At 41.6% G+C, this 12,792-nt stretch overlaps 2 protein-coding genes across 4 annotated transcripts in view; one reads left to right on the forward strand and one right to left on the reverse strand.

The window, feature by feature from the left end:
- Positions 1-12,792, forward strand: part of LOC147728143 (uncharacterized) — a 330,065-nt gene that overhangs the window by 86,367 nt on the left and 230,906 nt on the right. The gene's annotated exons all lie outside the window — the stretch shown is intronic.
- AIMP1 (aminoacyl tRNA synthetase complex interacting multifunctional protein 1) overlaps positions 1-12,792 on the reverse strand; it is a 157,497-nt gene that overhangs the window by 31,068 nt on the left and 113,637 nt on the right. For all 3 annotated transcript variants that reach the window (XM_086962027.1, XM_086962028.1, XM_086962026.1), the window contains exon 5: positions 9,354-9,562. In XM_086962027.1, coding sequence (XP_086818153.1) covers positions 9,354-9,562 — 209 coding nt within the window. The remainder of the gene's footprint in view (positions 1-9,353; positions 9,563-12,792) is intronic.

The following is a 12,792-nucleotide window of genomic DNA, read 5'->3' on the forward strand; positions in this document are numbered from 1 at the left end:
TACCCCTCAACCAAGGGAGAAATATGAAGACACCTCCATTTGCTGATATTGCTGCTCTTGGATGGGAGTATAGGAGAGAGATTAAGGTAGAAATTTTTGGTCCAAAACCAAACCATTTTAATGTATGAAAGAGATACGACCATGCAACCCTATCGAATGCTTTTTCTGCATCCAAAGCTATGGCTGCAAGAGAGTGGGAGGAATGCGAAGTCTTAGAAAGAATGTCAAAAAACAATCTAGTGTTATCTGTAAGCAATCTGCCTTTAACGAAACCAGATTGTTCTTTTCCTAAAAGTTCAGGTAAGTGAGCATCCAAACGAAGGGCAAGAGCAAATTTAGCATCCTTATATATGCTAGATCTCCATATTGTGGTTCAAGCACATATACTACTATGGTCTTGTTATTAGAGAATTGTAAAACTGGAAATAGTTTCATCATTTGGCTCATTGGGCAGACAGCACTCTGCTAGCATCCCACTGTTTTATAGGGAGAGGTGTGGTGCAGCAGCCAGGGTTGCCGACTCCGGAGTGCGGGGCTAACAGTTCGATCCCCTAACGGTTCGATCCCCAGAGGCAGATCAGCTCAGCATCATGTGATTTTAGGCAATAGCTCACTTAATCTCCCTGACTGCCCCCAGTGCCTTGAGACCCTTAGGGGTGATTAGTTTGCGCTTTACAAATACTGGGTTATTTATTGGATGTATATTTCTGAAATATATCAATGAAGGACTTAACCATACCAATGAGGCAATCAATAAGCTCACTTCTAACCCATCACACATTAAACTACCTGTGCATATAGAGAACAAGTCTTCATCAGACTATTTTCAGCTAGATGTAAATGTGGTGGTTGGTCACTTCTATGAACTAAATGATCTGAACTTCTATCTTGCTTGATGGATTATCTTGCATGCGACTACAAAAACCCAAACACTATTGTTAACTGAACTATGACATTTGCCTGATTTACAAATGGATCCTGCTAAGGGAAGTCAATTTTTAGTTTTTCTGCATAAGTCTGTTTCCAAGAGATATTAAAGTATAGCCTGAAATTGCAATAAAAAGCATAAATTGCATGAAGCTTAACAACTGAAATATGAGTAATCAAAATAATATCATCCCACCCTGCCTGTAGAACTTACACAATTCACAAATTATAATAAAAATAAATATTTGGAAACGGACTGCTTTACCTGAAAATGATCTGCGCTTGTAAAATATAATTACACAGCTGGTTCTTCTACTTTTTTAAATTTTATTAAGCGGTATCCCTTCGTGCCTGTTACTTCAAAAAATATTTCTTTTAAACCAGATAAGTCCTTTCTCCCAAGCACATTCACTATCCTATTTTCTAACAACACAAACACCTGCATTTCAGTTAATCATTGATTACCCAAGTCGTCTGAAATTACACACATTTTTGTGCGATGGGATTTGTGGCATTAATCAGCAGTTTTTAATGGTTCTCAAAATGAAAAGGGTGCTTAGGACAGACATGATGAAAAAAAACTCCCCACTGGGTATGGAAAGAAAAGCTTTAAAACTGTAGGCTCTATATCTTTCAATATCATTTATAGTTCACACAACTGGTAAGAATAGCGTGATGACCTAGGAATGCCATTTAATTTTTGTAGTTTGAAGGCTGGATTGCAGGCAAAATGGTTTACAGGCATCATTTTGCTTCTTATTTCCGTTAAGATTATTACAGCAAGGTCATTTCGGAGCCATAGTTATTCTTCAGTGCTTATGTTGCCGCAGGGTCACATTAAAACTTAAGGTGCACCAGACATTGTAATATTACTTACTACAGGAGACTTAGGATATTCACAAGACCCAACTCCAGATCTCAGAGCTCCTTCAAGAGAACTACCCAATCAACGGTGAATGGGACAAACATTACTAAAATCTTGAACTCTAGGTTGTGAGAAAGTCAGAAATCCGCTTTGGCAGGGCCCAGTTCCCTTTAGCCACCCTGGAAGGAGCATGGGTCAGCCTTTTTGTGTAGCTAATTATGAACTAGGTGCAGAGATGTGTCATAAAAAGGTCCTAAGCTACCAAAATACATTTCTAAAACATTTGATAAGCTGTAACCTACACCTTGAAAAACTGTCTTATTCTGATGCATTTGTTTAATGCATTCCATTAAGTGGCACCATTTTTTTTTTATTTATTAGCTGAAAACGAAAACGTATACATAAATAATTTAAACCGATTATATTAAGAAGACATGGAAACTCCACGATGGATAGGAAGGGGAGGGTAATTAGCAAAGGACACATCAGATCTAGGTTCAATCTATTCAAGTCACTATAAGCCAACTTGGCCTAACTTTGGCTTGTGATATGCCACTCTCCCAATTGAAACTGGTTTCAGCCATTACTAGTGTAATACTACTAAAAGAAAGAAAAATGTAGTCTCGAAACACCAAGTCTTTGTGGTTATTTGCCTTCACATGTTTAGCTAAAATTGAAAAATACCATTCAGCACATTAAGAGCATTACTATACATGCAGGGGATTCTACTCGCAAAGCACTGGAAGGGTCTTCGTCACTGTTTGAACAGCATCACAGGGCAATTCTTTAACCTAAAAAGTGTGTGCATAAAGGTACTACTGGCTCAGCAAATCTGTGACGAGCAGTGTTCTATTTCCTCAGTTAACATCACCAAAGTATATGTTGAAATTATAACAGACTTGAACAAAGAAGTGGTGAGCTTCCCTGTTAACTCTGGCTGAATTGAACAGTTTAACACATCATCAGGGCAAGTCCAAGGGGCAACTTTTTTACAATGTTTCCAACCACCGAATTATAAGGCGGGTTATCAATCTTCCCCACACCTGTGTACACTGGAATGGTTTAATCTGATAAAAAAAAGAGCAAGTTAAATACCTTTCCAGGTTGGATACAGGAGGAAGGCACTTCTCCACAGGGACAAAGAAATTGTGTAGAGTAAGAAAACAATTACCCAACCAAAGTACTAAAGAGATCTGCATTATCTCTACTGTTTCTAATGTGTAATTTAGGTAAAGTAAAAGAGATAAGGGAGGTCTCCTTACAAGTCCAATCCGGGACAGGAGCAAATAGAGTAGAGCAGACAATGGGTTTGCTATTTAACAAAGTATAGCTTTCTGCGTAATGCAGAATTTTAAGAATGACTATTACTAGGAGGGCATATCCCTGCTTGTAATAACATTAAAACTTGAAAAAATGCGGGATACTACCAGGAGAGAGGGTATAAGCTTGAGATTATTACAAAGAATTAGATCAATGGAGAAATATGTACTTACCCTATAGCCTAGTGATAACGGTAACGACTTACAACAGTCAGCGTGAATACCTTAAGCCAGTAAGAGTAGTTTTTTTTTTAGATTTAAGACAGATGATCTGTTTAAATAATAGATGGTAAAATTAGTCTACTATGAGAGGAAGACCATATCGCTAAGGATTTAAAACCAAAGACTAAAAATATGAACCGTTTAAGATCATCAACTTAAATAGTCAAATGTATTACCAGTCTCCGCACGGGAGAATTACAAACACTGTACACTACTAATTACATATTATAGAGCCGGATAATTAAAAATTTCTGGAACCAACAACACGTAGCTCAGGAGGACCTGACAATGTATAAGAGCGCAATTCAAATAACGCTATTGTCATGAGCATCTAATCATAAGTTGCTCCCATCGCCTTCCCCAGATATGTAGGTGAGAGATTTATTGGTCCTCCTCTAGCGATCTAGCTCCATGAATGTATATGCACAAATAGTAAAAATGTTTTTCTGTTTTTTAAAAAAGCATCAAGCCCGCAATATTAAATAACGGTGGCTCCCTCGACCCTCTTATAAAGAACATATTCGTTACATATTGAAAGGTAAAATGGTTCACCTCTTTTAATTAAAAAAAAAAGGGTCAAATTGGTCAGTTAATGAATTAACTAGTGATACCATTTATTCCTCAGGAAATGTCTTTGCACTAAGTAGAAGCACTTTGCACTGATCCTTAGGAAGTTGACAAATAATAGGAAGAAGACAACCTCAAATTGACTAAAGAGGCGGATAATTATTCCTTGAACTAGCAAGGTATGCAAGCATGATATTTACATATGCCTCATTGTACAATTAACAGGCACTACCAAATAGTCTGTCTTAGAGACAATAATTCTTCCCTTAATAACTCAAACCCCCAAAAAACCACATGTTTTGACAAATAAAAGTGCCCTAAATGCCCGCATTTTGTTGTATAAAGAATTCTGGTGTCTTAATTTTAAACTTTGTTAATAATGTTATTAATGTATAAAGTGATAAAAAAGAAAAACACTGAATGTATCTAATTGTATGTTTCTTTTTAAACCAGAACTTTGTCCTGATGAAGGTGCTATAAACAAAACCGAAACTCTGCGTCGACAACTCCCAAAAATTTGTTTTAACTGTTCGTCATGTGAATTTGACACATTTTTAAACTGTATTTTATGGCACTAAAATGGTGTATGAATGTATTGTTTTACTTTGAATAAATTATACCATTTTTTTAATATTATTGTATATTGTCTTTGATTAGGTCATTCTATTGATGTTGTTTAACAATAATGTGGTTTTGGTATCAATGGGTTTGAGCGTTTACTAAGGGTTGTATTATTATTGTACTTCCATGTTTGGAAAACAGGGACTTTTCTCTTAATGTGTAATTTACCCATTTGATTTCCCCTCTAAATTTTACCCTTTGGGTATACAAAAATAAATAGTTAACATGAACAACTAAGGCAACAGTAAGTTAGAGCGCTCAAAATGATGTAGTCTCAATCAAATTGGCAAAGTTTAAGACCATGATTCTTCTTGTCAGTACCCATCATTCGAACACTCTGCAGTTGTTGCCTGCACAGCTCAGGCCTTGCCCGGTCCTCAATTGAGTGATAAAGTACATCTCTCTGACTGACCCATCACGGTTGGCAGACTGCAGAGGATGTCCAGATTGTAAAGTCTCAGTTGCTCCATCTAAAAATCTTCTAGAGAATATTTTCCATACTTGCTCAAGCACAAAAACAAGGTAGAGCTCTTTTTCTTTAATAGCTTTAGTACGGACTTGACAAAGCATTTGCATTGGGATTTAACATATGTAAAAGATGCTGACCCTCAGAAATTAATTATGCATTTCTCTCACTAGAATGTGCAAGAAAGAGCTCAGTCGAAAGAAAATCCCACTCCCTTAGGGCTATTTCAAATCTCTCGCATATATCCGTTAGGTTTGCAAAAATCTAAGTAGTTCCAAACAATCACTCATCTCCAACAGGCTTATGTGGAGCTAAGACTTCCCTGGAGACCAGGGTCATCAAATTTCCACCTCTCCCAGGCCGCAGCCCCAACCCAGGAGTGACACATCTGTGACCAAGGTGACCTCTGGGTGAGGAAGGGAGAGCGGTCTGCTGTTGACCCAATCGCAGGTCGCCAGCCACCACAGCAGATCTGTTGCAGTTTCCTTCCATATCTGGACCAGGTCGGAGAGATTTCCTAATGCTGCGCCCAAAGGGACTTCAGGTCCCACTGCAGAGTTGCATTTGCCAGCTGCCATGTCTTACCAGCAGGAAGCAGGAGGCCATGAGGCTCAGCTGCCTCAGAGTCTGTCTCACCAAATTCCAGGATAGAGGCCAAAACTTCAGAATATCCTGGTCTCGCTCCTCTGGAGAATAGGCCCGAAAATGCACTGTGTCCAAAATGACTCAGAGGAAAGGGAGCATCCAAGAGGGAGTCAGGTGTGACTTCGGCACGTCGACAGTGAACCCTCCTAGCGAACCCTCTGTTGTATTCTGGAGGTGGATGTTGACCACATGAGGCGAGCCCGCCTTCAGCAGCAAGTCGTTGGGGTAGGAGAAGACTGGAACCCCTTATCTCCGCAGCTTAGCTGCTATCACCGCCATTACTTTTGTGAACACCTGAGAGGTGCTGGTAAGGCCAAAGGGGAGCACAGCAAACTGAAAGTGCTGTGGCCCACTGTGCACCACAGGTAATGTCTGTGGGCCAGCAGGACAAGTATGTGCAAATAGGCATCCTGCAAGTGCACCGCTACCATCCGGTGTCCAGGGCAGACAGGACCTGTGCCAACATGAGCAATTGAATGTCTCCTTTCTCAGGAAATATCTAGGAGGGTGCAGTTCTAGGGCACAAGCCTCTGTTCTTTTTCGGCACCAGAAAGTAGTAGGAAGAGCAACCAAGTCTTACTTCTAATGTCAGCACCCTATCAATGCTCATTTGTTCAAAAGAGCCTGCACTTTGACACAGCAGGGAGAGGTGGTCCTCCATCAGCCTGTCTGAGGATGGTGGCATGGGCCGTGGGTTTTCTGTGAATAGGAAGGTGCAACACCCCTGAACAAGTGAGAGCAACCATTTGTCCAAGGTTATATACTGCCATCAGGGCAGGTAATGCCTGATCCTGCTGCCAAACGATTGATGGTGAGAGGGCATATTAAAGTAGTTTTGAGGCTGCCATTGCCAGGGAGTGACGGACTCGGTAGATCTCTGGCCTTTGGTATCACAGGGCTTTTGGGAACCGGGTTTGTGGCCACGGAAGGGCTTGGGTGCATGTTGGCTTGGGTGCATGTTGGCTGTGTTGGCAAGGCGGGAATGGACATGGTTGGCAGTCTCCACCACAACCACAGAAGAGGCGAAAAGCAGAGTGGACTGGCGATGGGCCCAGGGAGAGTCCCAGCGACTGGGACGTGGCCCTGCTGTCCTTAAAGCGTTTGAGCACCAAATCGGCCTTATTGCCAAATAGGCATGTGCCATCGAATGACAGGTCCCTAAGGGAAGCCGAGACATCCCTTAAAAAGTCAGTAGAGCTCAACCAGGCGTGGAGATGGTATGCCACTGACCATTGCAATCGCTCTGCCTAGTGAGTCGGTCGTATCCAGTCCGCAGCACATACTGAAATTTGCTGCACCCCTGCCATTGGCAACAGCCTGAGACGAGATTTCTCAGGCCTCCTCCGAGACCATGGGCAGTACTTGTATAACCAACCATGTGAGACTGGTGCAAGAGACAAGCGGTGTTCACTAACCGCAGTGCAATGCTGGTAGAAGAGAAAATCCTCTTACTGAAGGTGTCCATTCTCTTGGATTCCTTATGCGGTGGTGTGTAAAAGAAGGGGTGACTTTGGACGTGGAAGCTTCCAGGGTAAGGTGCTGGATGAGGAAAGTTGGTTCCCTAGGACAGGGGTGGTGACAGCGGCAATAGTCCTGTGCACAAGGGTCCCGGTGCAGCGCTTGACCCATGGCGCGAACAGGCAGTCAGTGACTTCTTCATTAAAGGTGAGAAGAGGGTCTGTGGGGGCAACAACTGGTTGAAGCACCTCTGTCAAGACATTCGTCATAACTGCCACCGACTGTAGCACAATGTGTAGGACCTCACTACCATGGCGAATAAAGCCCCTTCCTCCGTACGGGGTAGGGTCAAGACTGATTTGTATATGGCTGGGTCCAAACTGGGGTGGAGTGGCGAGCAACAAAACAATGGATTAAATCCAGATCTGTGACTGGGGAGTGAATGTTTTATTTGTTCAGCATTCCATCCATCGTTTCTTCTTTTTGCCCCTTTCTCCATAGCCACACTAGGAAACAGACACTAGGCCAGTGTCTGGAGAGGTGTCTAGACCACTAACATCTGCTGTTTCCTCATACCAGTTATCCTCTGGCTCTTCCATGGAGTTGGGGTATTCATAAGGTTCCTCTGCCCCAATCGTATTCCCTACAGGGCCTATCGGTGAAAGAGGGCCCTCTCTTGACGCGGTCGACACCACCTACCAGCATGCAGAGGTACTGCTCTAGATTTTCTAGATCCAGTCTGATGCCTGGAGAATATTCCAAGGAAATGAACCTGCGGCTAGAAGTCTATCTGGTAAATAAATCAAATATATCTTACAATGAGACCAATGGAGAGAGGTGTCAATCTAGCTCTGGTCATCACATGCAAATCTGGCAAAGAACGACCCTGACAAAATCTGGATCCTCAAAATACTGAATGCTTGGTTTTATCAGAGAAGAGGCTGATATGTTTGGAATGTTCCATCAAATGTATTCAGGAATGGTACTACAAAGAAAAAGAAGCTATAAAATGTCTTAATAAAAAAACTACACCTTTTTCCACAAAAGTACACTGAATTTTGAGGCAGACCTAGGTCTTATTCCAAAGACAAACTTTATTGTGGAGTAGATCTGAATGGCAGTAAATCCATAGTAAAAACGTAAAAAAGTATGTTATAAATAGATACTCAGAGATCGAAGTAATCACCAAAGTTGGATAACAGCAACAAGAAGCAGTCGTAATCCAGACCATATATAACAGAGTCCAAGTAGGGTGAGAGTGAGCAGGGGTTGGGGAAAATAATAATTAAAACAACACAAGTCTACTGCTATAAGGATAACTCATGGCTGAGAAACCCCCCAAAAGCACACCCACAAAATGTGGACTCCATATCTAATCAAGAGCCTAAAACGGCCTTCAGTGCCAAAAGTACCCCTTGAGCTAATGGAGAAAAATAATTCAAAACTAGGGGCAAGAAGTGGTAAATTATGGATGACATATCTTTTTGCTGGGCCCCAAAAATTTACTTCTGCCTAAAGAAATTGAAAGGTTAGGAGTCAAAATTAGAAGAAAAAGAAAACGCTTCAGAATCCTCCAGCAGTGTATCCCCCTGATTTGAGAGGAAGAATTGTTTTTCTGGTCACTTGTCAACATACAACAGGTCATACTGTCCCTTGAATGCAAAAGGCAAAAAAAATATTTGTTTTTTTAAATCAATGCAATAACTTCACACAACCCTTGCCCATGCATGCTGGATAGTAGTGCTTGTCCACTAACCACCAAATGTGTAGACGCAGAAACAAGATGTGAAGAAGAAGACTTGTATATTAAAATGTATTTTGTCGATATCGTGGGGGGGGGGGGGGCAGGGGGGATTATTGGAGACCATTGCTGTTACAAACACCAAAATGTGTTTTTGCTGCCTAATAAATTGAGAGGCTAAGAGTGTAAATCAGATTTAAAACAATCCAGAACCTTCGCTTCTTATCGGGAGATACCTTAAATAGCATATGCCTCAATTTTGGATAACTTTTTATGGTCACAAGACAATACTTAAAACTCCTGAGTCAACAACTGAATATATGATACTATGACTTTGCCCCTTGAGTGGAAGAGATGCAAAATATTTTTTTGACCTCTTTTTGTTTAATACAAGAATATTTATAAACCACACTTTTTCCATGTATGCTGGACTGCAGGTATGTTTTACTGCTAGATAAAGAACCAGATCCTTAAGCAGAATGCTTGCATTTTTAAAACTTGCTTGTCGATTTAGCTTCATACCTGTTCCAGTGGCACATGCTTGACCAAGCCACTGACAACAGTCCTGGGAGCGGATTCACCAACATTCACTTCTTCTACGTACAAAGAATCGGCGTCCGGGTGCTTTTTGGCACTAATAATGCACCCGACACGAAGATCCAACCTGGAGACATCCACGGGCTTGGAGTCGTCCTCCGCCACAGCTGGTTGCTTCTTTTCCTTTTTCTCTCCTAAAGGGAAAAGTACAGAATTAATTACACGCAGCAAAGGCTATGGAAGAAAGGCTACATCCACCTCCTGAACAAACATAGCTGGTGCCAAACACTTGAATTTTGTATAATTATCCCTTCTAATTATCTTGTTGAACATACGCACATACATTCTCAAATCGAAATGGGTTAGGTCCTTCGTCCAACTATAGTTCATAGAGCAAAGCTATTAAGATTGCTTCAAGCTGAGGTGGTGTAAGCCCTGCTGGTCTCTTCTCATCTCCTCCCGCCACCCAAAGTTAGATTGCTGTATTTCACAGCAGAGGCAACATTATAAAAACTGAACAAATGGCATAAGACCATTCGAAAGCAGGGGTTTGTTCTCCTGACTGGAAACAGAACTCCCTGCTTGGTTGAAGGACTGAATTAACCTCAGTTTCCCTGGCCAACATAAAACAATCTGCATCCAAATCTGTCAACGGCTTGTACAAAAGCAATGCATGATATATAGTTTTGGGACTGATTGCAATTTCACTTTACATTTTATTTTGGCTTGTGTGGCAGGAGGCCATATTCTAACGGTGCCAATCTACCCTGAGCTGAGGATGATTAATGTTCTCATGAAAAAAAACTTGCTATACTTATCATAAGTCAACACAAGTCAGTAGTTCCGTGATGTCAAGCCAGCAGATGCCCCGAAACATTCTCACTTTATTTTTCTCACTACTTTAGATTTTGTGAAGGTGGCTCAATAGTGGGTGCTGCTCTCCTGTCACTCAGGTTGATGCAGTATAGTGATTGCTTCATTTGTAGTTTAAACAGTGCCCCAAATGGGGTTGACCCTCTGTTACACCTTGGTGGCTCAGTTAGCAATCCCTGGTTGCTTACCAGTGCCTTCAGTTGGGGCTAGTCTTCTGTTGCTACAGGGAGGACTTCACACAATACACTCTGATGGCTTACCAGTGCCTGGTGATGGGGCTGGCACACTCATAGCATTACCCTTGTTGATTAAGAGTACCTCCAGGGAATTTGGCTAAAGCGCAAACTCCCCATAGTAAATAAACTAGATGTGCATCAATGTGGAGTCCTATGTATGATATAGTCCACCTGTAAAAATGGCAAGGACCCCCATGCATGACTGTGTCAAATCTCACAATTGTAAACACCACAGGCGTATGCGCAGTGACATTACCAACACTACGTCGATACCAAGTCTACAAACCTCACACAACAAGTTCCACACAGCAAAACTTACAAACCAATACTCTTTCACCTATGCACAACATAGGACACACAAAAAAACAAAGGATATCGAGAACATCACAATCGGGTCAGGGGTTTGGAGCACTCTATATATGATACAGACTGGCTACTTACTTCATAACCTTGAAAGCAATGTAGTAATCACAAGGAGTATGAAAGTGCTACACAAGTACCAATATAATACAGCACAAAGAAATCTAGTAAAAGATATGTGAATGAAGAGTTCCAGAGTGACATTTTATTCACTTAGTTTGTAATAATAGATCAGTGTCTAGGGAGCAGTATGAACACAAGTTTTTAGCACAGTCCATTAAAGAAAGATAAACCATGTAAAATCTAACAAAGATCCACTTTGGACATCAATGTGACTAAGTCAGGTTAAAGGTGGAGTGGCAGGAGAGGGGTGAATTTAATTTATGCAGGGTTTGAAACCCCTTCTGCACCCTTTCCTTCCCCCTCCATGTCCTGGGAAAGGCACACGTTTGATGTTCACTACCCATTGCTTATATACTGCTGGTATCTATTTGCGGTGGTGATTTATGAATGTTTATTTGCAATGCTTCCTAATGTAGTGGCAGTGTCACGGGCTTTTCAGGGGTTTGCTGGATTGTAGAGAGTTTATGCATGCAAGTCCGCTGCACTGTGGGTGATGGAATACCATTTGCGATTGGTGCTCACTCTTTACGGGTATGTCAGAGCCAGGTGTATCTAAACGTGGTGCTCCTTGGGAGGGGGGAACCACTCAAACCCTTTCTATGCGACCCAAAAGGATCTATCTGAATATATACACTCCACCCGAGTACACACTTAAGTCATTTACCAAATTTTAACAACCATATAATGGAACACATTTCAAATCAGGTTTTCTTGGTCTTTATTTTCTTCTTTTTGTTATCCAGCCAACACGTGTTCCGTCGTCTGGGAAAATAACCCACAATTTCCTCAGGACTGTCTCCCTATATTGAAGCACTCTGATACATTTATACCGGTTAGACGTCCGTCCTGGCCAGTACATATTGGACATCAGAATCCCAAATCCTGAACGTCCCCATAAAGCTTCCAAAAGAATAATCCGTACAAGAACTTTACACAGCGGGAGATAGAGAGCAGTCGGGACGCATATCGGAATCCGTAGTATTGTTCGCAACTATTTGTGCTTAATACTTTGCACTCGAGTGTTTCGATTCCGGACAGCAAGACGCGGAACAGCGTCCTAGTCAGATAGCAATAAGCATCTGAATATACGGTGCGCTTGGAGATTGTGAACTTGGTTCCTTCTTCTTTTCATTGACCTCATATTGGGCAATTCATGTACAGAGTATTCTTTTGGATGCATTATGGGGACGTTCAGAAGTCCCCATACGACGAAACACGTGTTGGCTGGATATCAAAAAGACCAAGAAAACCTGATTTGAAATGTGTTTGATTATATGATTGTAATAAATTTGTAATTGTCTTTAGTGTGTGCTCGGGTGGATTTATTTATTTATTTATTTTTAGCAATTTTTAAAGCGCAAACAAATACCCGTTAGGGTGTCTCGGCGCTAATTCACAGAACTCACTAGAGGGTGTCAGGGGAGTCTAGACAGTGGGGTAGGAGGAAGAGAATAGCCATGTTTTGAGGCTTTTACGAAATTTTAGAAGCGTGGGAGCAGTTTTGATGTGGAAAGGTAGGGTGTTCCACAATTTGGCCGGATTGTATATATGCACGAAAGTATGTCATCTAGAACGACTGGGTGGCATTCAACAGCTCACTCCCTTCAATGTCTTGGCATGTACGTTCTTCAGCACCGCTCTGGAACTAAAATGATACCCATGAGCAGACTGGAGAGGGAGAGAGCAAGAGAGAGTGCGGGGTAAACAGAATAGAAGAGAGAAAGAAATAGGGCAGAAGGAATAGGATCTTACTTCTCTCTACCACTACAACTACTACTACTACCACCACCACCAACAGGCTGCCATGATCCATCCTCTAGTTTCACCTATGA

Source organism: Lissotriton vulgaris, chromosome 3_1 (genome assembly GCF_964263255.1).
Source record: "Lissotriton vulgaris chromosome 3_1, aLisVul1.2, whole genome shotgun sequence".
Classification (NCBI taxonomy): domain Eukaryota; kingdom Metazoa; phylum Chordata; class Amphibia; order Caudata; family Salamandridae; genus Lissotriton; species Lissotriton vulgaris.